The sequence below is a fragment of the Trachurus japonicus genome, chromosome 10 (assembly GCF_045865225.1).
Source record: "Trachurus japonicus isolate A0001 chromosome 10, Traja_1.0".
NCBI classification, from domain to species: domain Eukaryota; kingdom Metazoa; phylum Chordata; class Actinopteri; order Carangiformes; family Carangidae; genus Trachurus; species Trachurus japonicus.
In genome coordinates, this window is record NC_140916.1 from 30,822,561 (window position 1) to 30,840,370 (window position 17,810).

Here is a 17,810-nt window from a genome sequence, read left to right on the forward strand (position 1 = left end):
ACACGCACACACTAAGACAGGTTTTACAGACACAGACTAAATGAAACTATTATGAAACTTCCTAAGTATATCACTTACATTACGACACATAGTTTTTCCTATTACAAGTTTTGTCAAAGCCACTTTCAAAATTCTTGTTTTATTTTGTTGACATATTAGAGTCAGAAGTTTTTACAGAGGGGATTTTGGGTATCTCTTTTTATCACTCTGTAAATGAGAAAATACTGTCACCAGTCCTAAAAAATTTAATTTTGCCATGTTTTTAGGAATGAAACGTTGTATAAATCAGGTTTTCAATGATATATCCACAATCCCCTCTGTAAAAACCTTCAGAATATAGACAGGAATACAACTGGAAGATTTGGTGTCTGTAAGTGCTGCTGAAGTGGAGATTTCTAGCTCAGAGTCTGAGGAAAAACTCATTTTGAGAAAACGGCCTTTAAAGACTTGTACTGTAAAATTCCATAGATTGTTAATGTAAATCATACTTTTACGATTGTTTGCAGATACGGAGGAAACAACCATTTTTGGAGCCTACATAACTGTTCAGGAGAGAGAGAGCTTTACAATGATACCTGACATGACATGGGTCAGACAACAGGCACAGCACAGTATGTCACAGTAGCTGTTAACTTTTGGTAAATTTAGGAGAAATCTACTGACAAGAGAAGACAAAATGAAGTAAAATAACCACCTTAATGTTGATTTTCTACCATTTCTTTCGACTTTTCTGAAAGAATACATGTTCAGGAAGAAAAATAGCCCAAAATCTCAAAATTGATCAGTGCATGAAAAAACTGTGTTTTTGCCTGTAGTGTCTCACCTTAATAGCGTAAGTTTAAATGGCTACAATAATGTGTGCAGTGGGTGGTGAGTGAAGGATTACTGGTCTGAAAAGGCGTCCGTCCTGGTTGCTGAAAACATATCTGCTTTTCTCCATCTTTAAAATGATAATTTGTGGACAGTGTGTGGTTTTATTAGCTGCAGCTCTTTTCCACTGACGATCACAGTCGCAAATGTGTGTGCTCTCAATATGTACAATACACTGAATGCTGTAAAGTGCTTTCATGATGAAAAATTTCAAGACCATGGTGAGGGCAGCGGGGCTGCACGAGTGAAAGAAATATGGAATAAAACTGCAGATACACTGTAATATACAGATTTGTCAATATCCTCAGCAGACACACACACATCCCTCATTGTTGGGCTCATCTCCTGCCTTGCTAGCTGCAGGGACAGTGGATGGAGGATTTAGGAAGAAATGTAGTGTGTGTGTGTGTGTGTGTGTGTGTGTGTGTGTGTGTGTGTGTGTGTGTGTGTGTGTGTGTGTGTGTGTGTGTGTGTGTGTGTGTGTGTGTGTGTGTGTGTGTGTGTGTTTAAGATTCTCCCAGACACACTCTTGCAATTGCATTAAAATGTGCACACACATCTGGTGGGAGTTTCTACATCCATGGAAAGAAATCCAGAGAACCAAGGTTGATGAAAGAAAGGCTGAACGATAGATTGAATTTACCAAACAGATTATTGCACTAATTAAATGCAGTTTCATGTAAATTCTGCCATTAGTGGTCCTTCAGTCAAATAATAGAAAATGTTTTTGGTGACGTTGTGGAGTAGTGTGGGATTATAGGAGTTTTCATCCCCATTACTTCAACTCTCTGCTGGTTTGGATTCCCACAGTGTCATTTGTGTCAGACTGCCATTTACCTTTGCTCCGATTGTTTCTCTTTTAACTTGTGAACCAGATGTTTAGGAGGATTTGTCAGCAGCTGATTTGTTAACTGAGGGCTCCTCCTCTCCAAACTCCAAAACTATTGTCAAAAATCAGTGATTAGCCAATGCAGTTTGGACGACACAGGCCATCTCCAGCAGCTGGGAGATGAGCAAACTAGACCAAACAGTGAAGTCTGGGTTCTTCTGCAGTGGCACAGGTTAATTCCTGATGATATATTGAAAGACACACCGCAACTTATTGAAACACACGCAAAAACACAAATTTGTATCAGAGGCAAGTTATATTGAACCAAACAAACTCACCTCATCTTTAAACACCACTAAATAGACGTTGTTTTAACTTCTGAAGTCAAAAAGCATTGAATAAAAAGGCGCCCCACAGTCCGTCACTTTTTTGTGTCCCCTGGAAACACTGAGTTTTTTCAGCATGTCAAATTGATGAAGTTGTTTTGTAGATCCACCATTTGTTGAAATGGTGTTGGTTACAACAGCTGTTTAATAGGTGAGATAGCTGGGGGCAGAATTCAGAAATATACTGTAGCTGCTCTGTGCTATGAAAAATACACTACATATAAATATAATGTGAGGTAAATTAAAGTAATGCAAGAAACAGAATATAAGGCCCTGTGTATCAGCATTTTGGCAACAAAATGTTTTTCAACTTGTCCTAAAAACTTCTAAAAATGAAGGTAGTTGCCTAAATTACTTGTGGCTAGAAAGTAAAAAAAAAAAACCTGTGTGTGTTTTCTGCATTATTTAACATTTCCTACAAAAATACATAAATAAATTTACTTAAGTAAGGTTGGTAATGAATCAGCATGCCCTACTTAGAGTGCCGTTGGCCAGAATAATATCTAAGCTACCACACACACACTCCACCACATCCTGACAGCAACTGAAAAAGCCATTTCCTTCCAAATTGTGGCTTCCTCTCTGTGCCCCAAAAACATCAGAAAAAAACAAATAGTGCAGGTTGTGTATGCGTGCATACCTGCGCTCAAAACTCAGTCTAAGCTGCGTGAACTCAAGGTTACGTAGTGTGGAGAGCAGACTCAGCGAGAGAATCACACAGAGAGAATGAGGTCCCTTTTCATTGCTCACCAAAACCATTGACAGAGCAACATGGCCATGCGACCTAAAATATGCCATTCAATTATCCACTCCATTAGGCCTCTGAAATGAAGAAGAGAGCGAGAAATAAACAACGGGAGGAGAAAGAGGTGGGGACGGGGTCATTGGTTTGTGTTATTTTATTAATTGATTTACATAATCCTCAGAAACAGAGCGAGGAGAGGAAGTGAGGAGCGGGGGAGGTTCAGTGTGAGTAGAAGAAGAGGGAGAGATAAAGAGAGGAGGGGAAAGACGACCCACAGAAGAGAGAGAAGAAGGGGACCGAATTTTTTGGGATGTTCTGTACTATTTGTGCCTCTCAAATTGAGCGTGAAATTGCAATGTGTTATTGGAGAGCCTGTCATTAATTTAGTTAGCGAGTGGAGCGATGGTGAAGGCGTACACAGGGAGGGAATCTGTTGTTCACCGAGCACATTTAAGTTATAATGAGCACTTTAGTTTATGCATGTGGCAGAAAACACTGAGAATGGCACAAATAAATAGTTAGAAAGGGTGACATTTTGAAGGAAGGACCACCAGTGTGGAAAAACCGGCCCCTTTCTGCAGGGCCTCACACTGAGCTCTGTGTTGACACGTATTTGTATTGACACTTAAAGTGGCTCCACCTCCGATCTGCTCGCTTCTCATATCTCACCACCTGCCCATCCCTCATCCCCCGGCCCCCGAGTTCACATTTTCCTCCATGAGTTAGAAGTAAAAGCTGATGGTGGTGGTGTATCAGCACAACCCTGATCCCCCATTTAAGAAGCGACTGCGCTGCGCTGTGTCAGAGCCAAAAGTCTTACGCCAGCGTTTCTGTCACTCCACTGTACACTCCTGTCAGTCTCCGCTGTCATTTTATGAACAAGATGACTTGACGGATGCAGTCAGCAAGAAGACGGTACTATAAAAGGAGCTTTACCTTGAGTTTTTTTTCCTGCTTCTTCTCTGAAGCTGCTCTGACTCTCATATTTATCTGTCATTCAATTAAATGTATGAGCATTAGAGGAGTTCAATGTTCTTAATAATATAGATTTACTTTTTATCACTCTAATATCTGTGTATTACATGGTGGTTGGCCACTGTAAGTATAAAGCTAGCCTGGCTTTAAAACCTTACACACAGATGGTTTATCATGCAAAACCCATTTACCATACCGTACATTTTATTAAGGCTTAAAGGGATAGTTCAACATTTTGGCAAATTGGCCCATTGCCATGATCGTTATAGTCATAGCAGTATTTTCGTTACCTTTAATTGTCGGTGCAAGCTATTTTTAGAACGGCGGAGCAGAGCCGCGAGCTGCTCAGAGCTACGCTACGGAAGCTCTTGGTTTCCCTCATCAAACTCATCAAATACACAATCCAACAACTCCAAAACGCTCTGGTGGACAAGTTGTGACCTGCACATTCACCACGCTTTGAGATAATAACAGAACCTTACTAGATCGAGTTATTTTCAAGGTAAATTCATGCAAAACCGCTGATGCACGTTCCTGACTGGGGTGGTTTTTCGAAAAGCAGTCTCTGCATTTGCCTCGAAAACAAGTCTGTCTCGTAACGTTCTGTTACACACAGTTGCACAGTTGTTGGTGAATTGTGAGTGTATGCTTGCCACGAACTGGCATGCAAGTGCTCAGCTTCAAATTCACTCCACCTCTTTGTCCATATTTGGATTAGTAAGGAGTTAGGTGGAGACAGGTGCAGTCAAGATGACAACGGAGGAACATGAATAAGGATATTTCCCAAAACGTTGAGCTGGTCTTTTTACCACAAAGCTTAAATTTTGGACATTGATTAGTTTTTTTGTTTTATTGCTTTGAGTGTATTTTAGTTCATTTTGGAAACAGGTGTGTTATACGGGTGGCTTTTTATTGTTGCGCCAAAGTTGAAAGAACAATGGCAGTTCCACATTTTAAGACTCGTTCCTTTTAACAAACTGTCAGAAGATATCGGCTTTACAGCTGTGCTTTAAATACAGAGCTTAAGTCAAGATGTGTTTAGGCTATTAAAACTGGAGGCTGCTAGCTTATTGTCATATTTAAATGAGGTAACAAACAAAGCAACTGTGTGATAACACGGAGCTTATACAGTCCACTGCACACAGCTGTTCACCAGGGAATAGTTGAAGCATGTATTTCCTTCTATAACCACAATTTTTATATCACTCTTTATGTACAAGTTCAAGAAATGAGACATGAGGTGTTTGTAGTTGGGACAAAGCCATGATAACTTTTCTCCATTTAGCCACTGTTCCTAGCTAGTCTAACCATGTTCTGACTCCAGCTACACGATTAACACTGTTTCCTGTTTCTTCAAGTCACAGTGTTGTTGTTTACAGCTCTGCCTTTTATACTACTTTAAGTATAGAAAAGAGCAGGAACTAACAAAGTGCAGGAAACTAACCATATTTTGTTCCTCACTTAATTCTAAGTGAAGACATTTTCTGCCGTTTAACTCTGTCACTCTGTCACTGTTTTTTTGCGTCTCTCTTTCCAGCCTATATCGAGGACTTGGCTCGCAGTGTGGAGCAGAGCAGACGCCTCATCATCGTTTTGACCCCAGAGTTTGTCGCCAAAAGAGGTTGGAGCATCTTCCAGATAGAGACACGCCTCCACTCCATGCTGGTCACCGGGGAGATCAAGGTATAAATCACATGGAAAGCTACAAATCAGTGAAGAGATTAGAGGTTGTCATGTTGCTCTCCTCTGAAACGCCTCCACACCTGTGTCTCCGTGTGTCCAGGTGATCATGATAGAGTGTGCCGACCTGAAGAATGTCATCAACTACCAAGAGGTTGAAGCGCTGAAACACACAATCAAGGTAGGCCGATATAATATGTTGAGGATGAATGCAGTGGTAGGGCAAAGAAGAGGGTGATATCAAACACCAGCAGACTAAAATAGAATAAGTAAAAGTCTCTTCACCTCTCCTCTGTCCTCTCCTCTTCAGGTTTTATCCATCATCAAGTGGAGGGGTCCTAAAAGCAACGAGCTGTCCTCTAAGTTTTGGAAACAGGTGGTCTACGAAATGCCTGCTAAACGCAGAGAGACACTGTCCCGACGCCAGGTATACTGTCGCTAACAGAGGTCTAATACCAGTCTGACAGGCTTTCACAATCACCTACACAATGACAGCACTTATGTGAGAGAAATCCACAGCAGAGGATATTTTATTTTCTTGCTAAACTCTGAGTTTAAGCTTAAAATAGCTTTGAAAACACATGAATTTGCATATCCTGAGGAATATGTACTGAACACCTTCCTCTCAGACTGTACATGTATAGCTACAGGTGTATTGGCAGAATAACACTGTCTACATGGCGTGTCCAAGAGCTGTGGAAATGTTTTGCCATATTTACTTCTGCTCCCCTGGGCAGCATACATTCACAACAAACAGATGGCCTTTGAAATGCCCGCTAAGCACAGGTAATGTATTAAAATTGGAAGCGCAGTGGGGGAAAATGTGCACATGTTTACCATGTGTTAACACCTCAGGTGGTATATGCCCTGATTAACAAAGAGATGTTATCTCGCTGCTCGCTACATAGAGAATAAAACAAACAGAGTGAAGCACAGAGCTGTGACACAAAGGATCTTAATACAAGGATCAACAGCACAACTAGAAACAGCATTTCCTAACGGAACATGCGTGTGAATGCTGAAAGCCATTGCTGAACCATGCTGAATTAGCAGAATAAATTGACAAAGACATGCGGAATGGCATACAAGAAACATGTCCATGGAAGGAATTGAACCCACAACTTCATGAGTGGTAACCTAACACACTAACCATACAGCCACAGAGAACCTGAGTTACAATGAGCTTTATACTATGAGGAATCAAAGACTGTCCAATGACAGCTGAATAATTGGAATCAAAAGTCAAGCAATGATGTGAAATGACTGAGGCAGGAATCGAACCCATGACCATTAAGCCTTTACTCTGCCACTCGGCTACAGAGAGCACACTGCTTTCAAGACTGTTGTCATTCATTGTAATGTGATGATGTGCTGCAAACTGGTATGAGTAATCAAGGAGATAACAAACACCTGTAACCAATTGAAGGCGGGGGAGGAGAGCAGAATTCAACATAACATAACAAGAGTTCTTCCCTTGGATTCAAACCAGTGACCTTGGGGTTGGCAAGCGGCCACCCTACCCCCTACACTACAGTGGAGTTGTGGAGAAGAGAGGTTGAGACTTTGATGAATGTGAGATTTTTCAATGATGCTTAAAAAAAAGAGTAAGGAAAGTGCAGAAATTAGCCTCACCAAGCAAGAAGAGGACTTTTTTGTGACCTGTGACTATTTTTTGGTGAATTAAAATGAATTAAAAAGCACTTAACAGCAAGTTACAAAGTTGAGCTCCTTCTCCTGCTGCTGTGAAAAAAATGCATTGGGTTGAATGAGAGCAGAGAGCTCCCTGGCTGCATTTAAAAAATATTTTAAATTATTATCTAAGAATGGAAGAATGAAGAATGGAATGGAATTGTTTGTTTGTGTATGTGTGCATGTGTGACTGTGTGTGAGTGTCTGTGTGTGTCTGTCTGTGTGAGTGTGATGCCTGTGTTTGTGCGTGGACATCCTCTGTCAGTCTGGTTTATCATGTGTGTGTGTGGGGCTGTGTATAAAAACATCTTAACGAGCGGCCAGGCTGCACCTGCACCTGTTCTATTTATAGACATGATAACGAGCTGGCCACTACAGCTGGACCAACTGCACACAGAGCAGAGCAGAGCAGAGAGATTTGTGCTCTGAGCAGCTTCCGAAAACAGCCCAGAAAAAGAGAACCTTACCTCTTATCAGAATGTGGCCATGACTACTGGGGAAGGAGACCTTCCTGAGCACATTGATGTGCATTAAATGTTTGTAGGGCAAAAACTTTTCTCAGGGTCGCAAGGTAGAAAAGGGGGGCATTTCTGGTTTTCTAAAAAAATCAGCTCCTACTTTTATATTGAAGTGGATGAGCCACTGGAGCGGGTCTAGCTGCACAATTAGGCTCATAGAGACAATTCTGTAAGTCTGTCTGCTCTTTCTATCTATGATCCCCCTCTCTCTTTTTCTTCTTTCTTTCTTTCTTTCTTTCTTTCTTTCTTTCACCCCATTTCTTTTTACTTCTTTGTTTCTTTCTGTTTTTCTTTCTACTCTTTCTACTCTTCTTCTACTTTTCTTTCTATGTTTCTACCCCATTTCTTTCTTTCTTTCTACTGCTCTCTGTATATCTCTCTTTCATTTATCCACCCCAATATCTTTCCTTCTTTCTTACTACTCCTCTGTCTCTTTCATTCATTCTCTATTCTCTTTATGTTCTATTATTCTGTTTTTCTTACCTTTTTCTTTCTCTATCTACCCTTCTCTCTGTGTCTTCTTTCTTTCTGTCCTTTTGTTCTTTCTTTCTTTCTCCATCTACCCTTCCCATTTTCTTTCTTTCCTTCTGTCCTTTTCTTCTTTCTTTCTTTCTTTCTTTCTTTCTTTCTTTCTTTCTTTCTTTCTTTCTTTCTTTCTTCAGCTCATTCAGCATTGCTTTCAGCATTCACACCATTTCCATTCTTGGAAATGTTTTTCTAGTTATTTTTCCACTTCCGGCCGACTTTCGATTCGCAACTAGATATTATATATCAAAACGTGCGGCTTGATCGGGATCGGTGTGCTATTACTTTTCTCAACAGTTTACAAATTTTCCGCGACGTAAGTCGCGAAAAACTGCGCAAAATTTTTGCATGTAAGTCAATGGGACGGGCGGAAAAAAAGAGCGAAAAAGACCAATCATTGGAGTTTAACAAACGTCTACTGCTCAGGCATACTTTCACCTAGTGACTCCATTTAAACTTTAAACAGTAGACACAAGTCTTGTGTATTGTCGTATTACTCCACGTTTTGATAGGTCATATAGTTTTTGATCAATCCATGATCAATGACCATGATAATTTTTGGAGAAATTATGAGATTATAATGGGTGTGTATTGCACGGAATGTTCGTGTCAGAGTGCGTGACGTCATCGGTTAGAGTGGGAGAGATGCCAGAAAAACTCCAGATTTTTTCTCTATCCAAACTCCAAACGGCCACAATTTAAACTCTACACACATAATTTCCGGCACGTTTGTAGACGAGCTCATCCTTGATCTCTTAATCTGCTCAAAATATCAGAGTGACTTACAGAATTTAAACTCTGAGCCTCTAAGTGCGGCCATGTCTGTCTCTGCTCCTCATTGAGTCCAATACAAATATTTTCTGAGAGAAGCAGAACGGCCTGATGTTTTAAAACTGCCAGCGTCGCCAAAATATTTACTGTAGAAACACCAAATCGTACCAAAATTTTCAGGAAGTCCTTAGAGCAATGTGATCTGTGTTTTGTTCTGATAGGAGTTACCGTTTTCTCACCCTAAGCCTAAATGTGAGACCGGTGCAGAGGCAGAAAATGGCTCTTTTTCTCCACGTTTCTGTCTGTCTCAGCCTGCAGGGGCTCGTTAACTTCATAAACAATCCACCTGGCGCTCGTTTAAATGTTTATAAACACACACACAGCTAAATCAGACTGACACAGGATGCAGCTCATAGTCACACACACACACAGACTCTAGAACCAGCTTCATGTGATTACAGTTACACACACACACACACACACACACACACACAGGTAACTTCATGTGATTAGCCTAAATGTGAGACCGGTGCAGAGGCAGAAAATGGCTCTTTTTCTCCACGTTTCTGTCTGTCTCAGCCTGCGGGGGCCCCTATCGCCGTGGTAACCTCTTTGATCCTCAGGCCAGAGCTCGTTAACTTCATAAACAATCCACCTGGCGCTCATTTAAATGTTTATAAACAGAGACACAGCTAAATCAGACTGACACAGGATGCAGCTACTAACTAACTATGTGTCAAGTCAGTCACACACACACACACAGACTCTAGAGCCAGCTTCATGTGATTACAGTTACACACACACACACACACACACACACACAGTTAACCTAATGTGGTTACAGCTCCTCCATATCAGTGCTTATAGAAAGATGATCATGTGTCTGTCTGATCAGCTCTGTCTTGACCTTAAGATCGTGGGTTTGATTCCCATGTTGACAGAGATGGCACAACCGGCAGTAGCTCCTGTGCCCCATTCAAAATTTCCCGAGAGGAAATTTTCTAGTTAACACCAAATATCTGATTTCTTTTACAAATTGCAGCATATTTTCAGGAGCAGCAAAGTTAAACTTTTGATTGCCCCTCTTTCAAGTTGGTTCATTATGTATCCGAGAAAGGAGACATTCAAACTTGGACAGGGCCAAAAAGAAAGCACATAGGTAGGTAGTTATTTGTTGTGGGGAAGTGTGAGATAGTCAAGCATTGTCAGTGTGTTACCTGCTGTATATTTGGATCAGTGCACTGCCAGTTACAAGAGGCAGCCGGCAGCACTGGCACAGAGGCAGAGCAACGTGCTGCTGTGCACAGAGCCAGTAGACAACAACAATATGTGTTACACACTTATAAAAGATGCCCACTAAAACAATCCAGTATGCATTTAAATGTACGCTTCGTTTTCAGAGGTAAAACTTGCCACTAAGTGTCTAAACTAGCACATTGTTTTGCTAGTTCCCTTTTGCGTCTGCCAACTGATCCCAATCTCCTGCAGGTAACACAGTGGCAATGTGTGACAAATTGATACAACTCCACATCAAATAACCTGAACTGTCCCTTTAAATGCCCTGTGAGTTTAAGCGAATAGACTATGGTGTCCAATAGTCTGCAGTTATACATGCTTGGAAAGCTTGATGTAGCACAATGAAGCCAAGAAGAGGTGAAGTGCCTCTTCAATTTATGGGCCAAGGAACACACTTCCTAACCTCTTGAAAAATTGCACAAGAACACAGAAGAAGTCGAGCGATCCATCATTCTCAGCAACATACAATGAATGGCAATCAGGTGTGTTCTGACCCCTCGCTGCCGCCAAATTTTCCCGACCTTGCGGGATGACATTTTGTGCACAGTCCCTACGACTTTTGCTTACCCGCTTGCTTGGATAATGCACAGCGTCAGTCGACATGAATACATAAAAGAAACCAGGTGAAGTTCAAAAAAAAAAGTTCAGACCAAAGGACACAAACTACGGCTGTGATTTCATCCTTTTCATCTTGGATTATTATATTCAAAACCATAAGCTTTGATCAGCGACTGAGGTTAAAGTCACAGCTCATTCAACGATTTTTTTCTCCCTATACACTTGCTTTGAGCTCAGAGATATCGGGTCTGCCATAAGACATGTGGCAATAAATACCATATTGTATGATAAAAGAGCAAAAGCTTGTTTGTTTGGGATTACTTTCAGGTGTGGATTGTGTCCCTGTTACTGAATTGTAATGAAGGATGTACACTAGCTTCTGGAGCTCAGTAACAGAGGAGATAAAGAAATGGGAGCGGTCTGCTTTTTTCATGTTTAAAATAAAAAATAAATAAAAAAATATTTAAATAAAATTTTTAAAAAAATATAACAAGTCATTTCTGTTCAATAACCCATAATGTTTCAGTTCTCTTCTTGCTACTGGAGTTATTTCAAAAGTAAGATCCTCTGGCCTGCTCAATAAAAATTGTGGAATTGTTTTTGTTTTGTTTATTATTGTAGGTTATGGATTCCGGTGAACAAGGCCTCTTTGGTGACCTGCAGACCACCGTCTCCACTATCGCCATGACAACCACCTCTGCCACTTTGGCGCCCCCTAATGAGAATCGCCATGGACATCATCAGGTCAGCTGTTTTATTTCAGACCAATGTTTTGAGACCTGAGGTGTCAATATTCTTTATGTGCTGCTCATCTGCCTTGACATTAAAAACACGAAGCACAACCACTGCATTATAGACATGATTAGACAAAAAAGAGTTATATTACCAACTGTAAATCTTTGCATCCCACATCGAATCCCGACTGGAACCTTTGCTGCATGTCATTCCCCCTCCCTCTGCCTCCCCATGTCCTGTCTCTCTCTACTACTACTACACTATTGATTAAAGGTAAAAAGCCCAAAAAGTATACTTACTAAAACACTTGCCAGCTGATCACAGAGCCGTTTGATGTATAACAGGAACCCACCCTATTAAAATGACCAAACTGACTACATACTGATTGAATATCCCAAAATAAAAAATAAAAAAAGGCATTTCATTAGTTTATTTTAAATTAAAGCAACTCTTGATGATGGCAGCATTAAGGACTTAATTGCCTCCTTGAATGATATTGTAGGTAATAAAATAAAGTTATGTTTTTTTTTTTCATCACAGGTTGCCTTGGCAACAGAGATCCCGGACTACAACCAGATGACCTTGCCCCTGGGAGGGGGCCACACGGCCACAGCAGCCCAAATGAGGCATTTCTGTCGCAGCTACGAGTTCCAGCTTCCCCCACAGCCTTCCTCCCTGTCGCCTCCTCTCCCTCCTCCCTCCACTGTGCAGTTCTCCACTCTGGGCCCTGGGGGGCGCCACGTCTACTGCAACATCCCTATGACACTGCTGAATGGACAGGTAGGAGAAGAGACAGTGGCACTTGCAGTATGTTTTTTGGTTGTTCTAAGTTTGTTTCGTGCACCCAACAGTGTATCTGCTCGGTGCATCCTCTTTTTTTTTTGTTGTTTGTGTGCATGTCCTCAGAGTTTAAACACATTAAAAATGAAACCCCTCTTTTCTCCCCAGGGGTTCAGAGCAGTTCACTGGGGAACAAGAGGTCTGTTTGGATAAAAGAAAATGTAGAACGGAAAAAAGTATCTTCATATTATCTAAAATCGAAATATTTATATTTATTCTAACAGACTGGGAATAGTTGTTATATAAGACGTATGGTGTAATACTGGCATGTAATACTCCTGTACTGTAGAATCCAGCACCTGTTTTTTTTTTCTCTCCTTTCAACTGTAGATTTTTCTAAGACGTGTGGTTTTGGGGAGATATCTGCTCATCACTGCTGTGCTGTGTGTTTCCCAGGTTCCTCAGAGCAGTACGCTTGGGAAGAAGCCAGACCTCCACCTGAACAGCACCTTCGTACCTCTCACCAGCAGAGAACTAAGCTCTGATATCTGGTAGATGTGCTCAACTGGTACTAGCTACGGGCTGGTTTACAGACTGCTTTTTCACTGGCTTTGGACGTGGGATAAACTGGTTGGTCAACTGGTTTTCATTGGGTTTTTGGACTGTGTACAGACTTGGTGTCAGGAGAGACTGGTTTACGGATTAATTTTGAGCCATTTCATCCCATGCTGTGAACAACAGACTTCTTAAAGACTGCCTAAGTCTAAGTTTCACAGTGGCTGGCTGTAATGGCTGCAGATTTCTTACAAACAGATGGACTCAGATTTTAAAACTGATTGCTCATTGCATTTGGACCTACAAACTGGTTACAAACTGATATGTAAGACATGTACTGTAGCCATGACCATTTCAAGGGAATGTTACATCGTGACTGGTCAAATGGGTTTGACTGGTAAGTGTCTATGGACAGATTATGGACGTGTGGATATAATGAACCGAAAAGTGAAGAGCAGGTATCCACAGACAATAGAACCCTGTTTGTCAAAAGGTACCACGTTGGATCCTGGAGCACAATAAACGCAAGTATCTCATAATCACGCACGACTCGCACACCAGCTGCGAAAAACCAGTTGATTTGTCAACTGCTTAAACTACTCTGAAAAAATGTCGGTCTACTGAAAAGCATAAAAAGTAGCGTGACCGCCAGTCAATCTCCCACCTAGCTGAGTTCTCTGAATCTCAAGCTGCCTGTTGACTGGGTGGTTGGTCGGTAAACACGGCAGAAATCAAGCAATGATTTTGGAATACCAGTCCACCTTAAAACAACAAGTCAACCTCTTGAAATGCAACTCCCGCCTGGCTAGCTAGCCACCTAGCTACCTGGTTTAGCTCTTTTGAAGCTAATATGGTTGACTTTCTGAAACAGTTGACTGGAAGAAATTCCAGGAGGAAAAATAACAAGCGAGGCAAAGAGCATTTGCTAAGACTTATTCTACGAAGAAAGCACAGTTAGCTGGAGTCAGTGTACGCTAGCTAGTTGTACGAACTAGTTGACTTAAAGGCTAGTTACTTCTTGAGCTCAGAGGAAGAAAACCAGCCAGCTCATCACCTTGTAACCCAGTTAATAGCAACTAGTCAACTCGTCAAGAGGCGAACTGGCCAAGAGGTGAACTACCAACTTTTACCACCAAGCTAAAAGCAGAAAGGACTTGGCTTTTTCTATTTGCATGACCACCCATTTAGATAAAAAAAAATAATCAAATAAACATAGATAAAAGAGTAAATGACAGTCATTTGTCACAGCCTCTTTTAATACGGAGGAGAATAAACGTCTTATGTTGATACGGTATATTTGTTTTTCTGTCCAGCCATGAAGTATTGATAAAAACTGATAAAGGGAAAAATGGAGGTGTCCCTCCAAGAACATTTTTATCATTTATTTTGTTTTGTTTCCTTAAAAAGATTTATCCTTTTAGGGTTTTGGTGAGAATTTTTACCAGGCTTTGTTTTTAATATTTGTTTGTTATAATAATCTCTGTACAGCTTCAATAACTTATGCATAGACCTATACATTACAGTGATTTGTTCCTTACATTTTCTGTTCAACCGCCACATTAAGTGTGTGACCCAAAGTGTCACCCAGAGCCGCTTTTTGCTTTCATTCGTTTCATACTTTGTCAGATGGATGGATGGATGGATGGAAGGATGGATGGATGGATGGATGGATGGATGGATGGATGGCAGTACAACACTGCTATTGGACTGATGTTCTAAACCCATCACTCTGGAATTGAGACCACTACCAGTCAGCCAAAGGGGGCTTCACTGCATAAAAAGCCGGACTCCAAGCTGAAACCGACCACATTCTTCTTTGTGAGCTTTAAAAAAAAAAAAACAAGATTATTACCATAATATTTAAGCAAAGTGAACAATGTTTTGAATTTACACAACGGTACTGTCATTGTCTTATTAGAACCAATGAATTCTGGATATTTGAGATTGTTTGATACAATGATTATTTGAGTTGTTACATTCGATGGCAATATACAGTATAGTGGTTGTCTTTTGATTTCTGCTCATTTCTTTGGCTATTCTTTGGATATATTGGTTGAAATAATTTAACTGAGAACAAATAAAAAGTATATGAGTTGTTTTATACACTTTGAATGCCCGTCATCTGACACATTTAACTGTTAATGCCCTCTTTCCTCTACTTCTTCACTTTCAGCTTGTCTGATTCCTTCTATACTTCTCAAGCTCTGCCAGATATTCTTGCAAAACGTTTCTTTTTTTCTTCATAATTTTCATAAACTGTCACTGCACCAACTGTCATTTTCCTCATGTTCCCCGCCCCTCAACACACTCAGTTTCGTTACCATTTAGTATTCACAACTTCCTCTCTCCCACAGTCATCTGGATTTCATAATAATTGTATGGTCAATGATGGCTTTGTTAAACCTTCTGTTGTGATCGGGGGAAACTAATTCTGGCTCCCGAGCAATAAAACCAGTTTCACACTTTACTGGGCTAATCAAAGCTGAGCTGAACTAAGGTACAGTGGGTCAAACAGAATTTGAGCCGTGTTGAGCTAGGATTGCCAAGAGCTGTAATTGTCACTTCTTGTATTATAGCAGAACCTGAATTGCTTCTTTATCATTTGTTGAGCAAAGAACAAGAGGAACCAGTTTTGTGCGTTCCACCAGTGGGTGTGGTATCATTTTTGCCTGAATAGCTCTGAAATCTACACAATATGTAAATCTCTACATGTGTAAGACATGCAGCCATGACTCTGAACTCTATAAATACTGATGGCAGCAGTTTCTATGGAAACAATTACGTCTGTGTAACTCAGTCAGACAATAGCTGTAACTGTATGTATCCACTGTGTTAACTGTCATCAGTGTGATTATTCTAATAATCAGTTTACAAGAATGCTTGTTTTACTTATATCCATGTTGAGAGTGAATAACAGACCTGAACAGCCAATAGTCAGCCTTACAGGACTTGGTCCCAAAATAGATTTCCATGAGGTTAACAATTAACCACAGAATCACTTCTTCTTTCATGATTCAACTTCTGTAACTTGTTTGAGAAAGTTTCAGCAGTGCCGCTTAATATCACTTAACAAGATAAAATGTGAGGAGTAAAATTAATACCATTTAGTTCATCATTCACAGGTATGTGCTGCTCTGAGGCGTTACTTCCTTGCTGTCCCTTGACTTCCAATAGGCTGTGCAATACAGGCTGCTGTTCCGTTTCCAAGAAGTTGGGACCCCATGTTGCACTTTGCCCCATACAATTTTTGAGAATACTTGGCTACCATTTTTTTGGTGATTTATCAATTACTGGCATCAGACATGTGAAAATATTAACATCACAAATATTGAATAATAACTACCTGAAATTATCCACAGGGACTCAATCCTGAAAATGGAAACTTGTTTTAATCTAGATATTATTTTTATTCAGTTAGCACTATTAACACTTACTGCAATATTAAAAATACCCATTGATACACTTAAAAACATTCATTATCATTGTAGTGAAGTAAAATGTCTAATCTATTAAGAATTTAATTAATTATAATTATATATTATTATTATTATTATTATTCCTTTATTTTACACAAGCAAAACATAATTTTGGATACATCTCTCCCAAATAAGTTAAGTAATATAAAAAAAATATATATATATAATAATATGAAAATAATCTAATATACTCTGTATTGCAAATCTAGACCTGTGCAAGTACTGCAGACATAGGCCAGTAATTTCACATTGTGCAGGTGATTTAACAATATAAGGGGGGATTTCCTTGGGGCAGCTTAAAGTATTTCCCTTGGGAAGAAACTCTCCCTCACTGCTGTGGTTTGAGGCCAAAGCGCTCTGCATCATTTACTGGAAGTCAGCTGTTCCAAGTGGCTATGGAATGGTTGTGGGGGGTTGGGCCTTCTTCAGCACAGCGGTGGCGTTGGACGTCCACAGGAGATTGTCTGAGATGTGAGTTCCCAGGAACTTGAAAGACGAGACTTGTTCTGCACAGTCCCCATTGATGAAGATGAGTGGGCAACTGGGCGTTCATCATTGAGAGTAAATAATCAGCTCTTTTCTTTTTCCAGAGTTGAGGGACAGGTTGTTCGCTGAGCTTCACCTCACCAGGTTCTGCTCTGTATAGACGGACTCATCACCCTTGCACCCTGAGAGATCAGCCCAGTCTAAAGTGTGCGTACTGTATGTGTGTCTGCGAGTAGGTGTGTGTTCCAGATGACAGGAGCAGAGGCAAAGGCGAATCAAAATGGTTGCTGTGACCACACCGCCTTTTGAAAGAGCAAGACAGCAGTTTACAAAGGAAGCAAAGGAAACTGCTGAGGGTGTGTGGGGGAGGGAGGCTGTGAATTTCTTTGTTTAGCCTTGTTCTTGTTTTCTAAAAGTGTCAGAATAAGAAAGTTAGCAGCATGCACATTGTGTAAGAACTACGGATTTAGTGGCTAACAAGCTTACAAGTGCGTACAATAACCAAACATAGTGACAAGTCTGTTGCTTAGCGGTGCTGTGCTGTGCTATGCAGCGTCAGGATAGGCTAGGCACAGTCAGACAATATGTTAGCCCCTCTGTGGGACAAAAGAGAGAGGAGAGGTCCTATCCAGTGTTGCATTCAAGGTCCAGTGAGTTGGAGTGAAGTCCACCTCTGTGTTGCTGAGGAGGAGCCCGCTGTTCCATGCTCACGCTGCTGTGGCTCCTGTTCCTCAGGGAATTCAGCTGGCACACTCTGCTGCTGAAGTAAACTTGCTCTCTCTTTAGTTAATCCTAAAGCAGCACTCACATCACTGCAGAAGGAGAGTGGAGTCTGTTGTGAGCATGGGCCTACGAAGGAGAGCCATGCATGGTGCTGTAGCAGGTAGCAGCGCAGCTCTCCTGGTGCTGCACCCTGATCTCCCAGGAGCAACAAGG

At 40.9% G+C, this 17,810-nt stretch overlaps 1 protein-coding gene across 2 annotated transcripts in view; it reads left to right on the plus strand.

The window, feature by feature from the left end:
• The window catches only part of il1rapl2 (interleukin 1 receptor accessory protein-like 2), a 668,322-nt gene extending 653,309 nt beyond the window's left edge, over window positions 1–15,013 (plus strand). The window contains exons 13-19 of one of the 2 annotated variants that reach the window (XM_085788549.1): window positions 5,343–5,488; window positions 5,589–5,666; window positions 5,796–5,912; window positions 11,464–11,586; window positions 12,118–12,357; window positions 12,526–12,556; window positions 12,814–15,013. In XM_085788549.1, the coding sequence (XP_085644675.1) occupies window positions 5,343–5,488; window positions 5,589–5,666; window positions 5,796–5,912; window positions 11,464–11,586; window positions 12,118–12,357; window positions 12,526–12,556; window positions 12,814–12,902 (824 nt within the window). In that variant the 3' untranslated portion in view covers window positions 12,903–15,013. The remainder of the gene's footprint in view (window positions 1–5,342; window positions 5,489–5,588; window positions 5,667–5,795; window positions 5,913–11,463; window positions 11,587–12,117; window positions 12,358–12,525; window positions 12,557–12,813) is intronic. The other variant, XM_085788550.1, reaches the window with a different exon arrangement.
• Window positions 15,014–17,810: the final 2,797 nt, after the last annotated feature.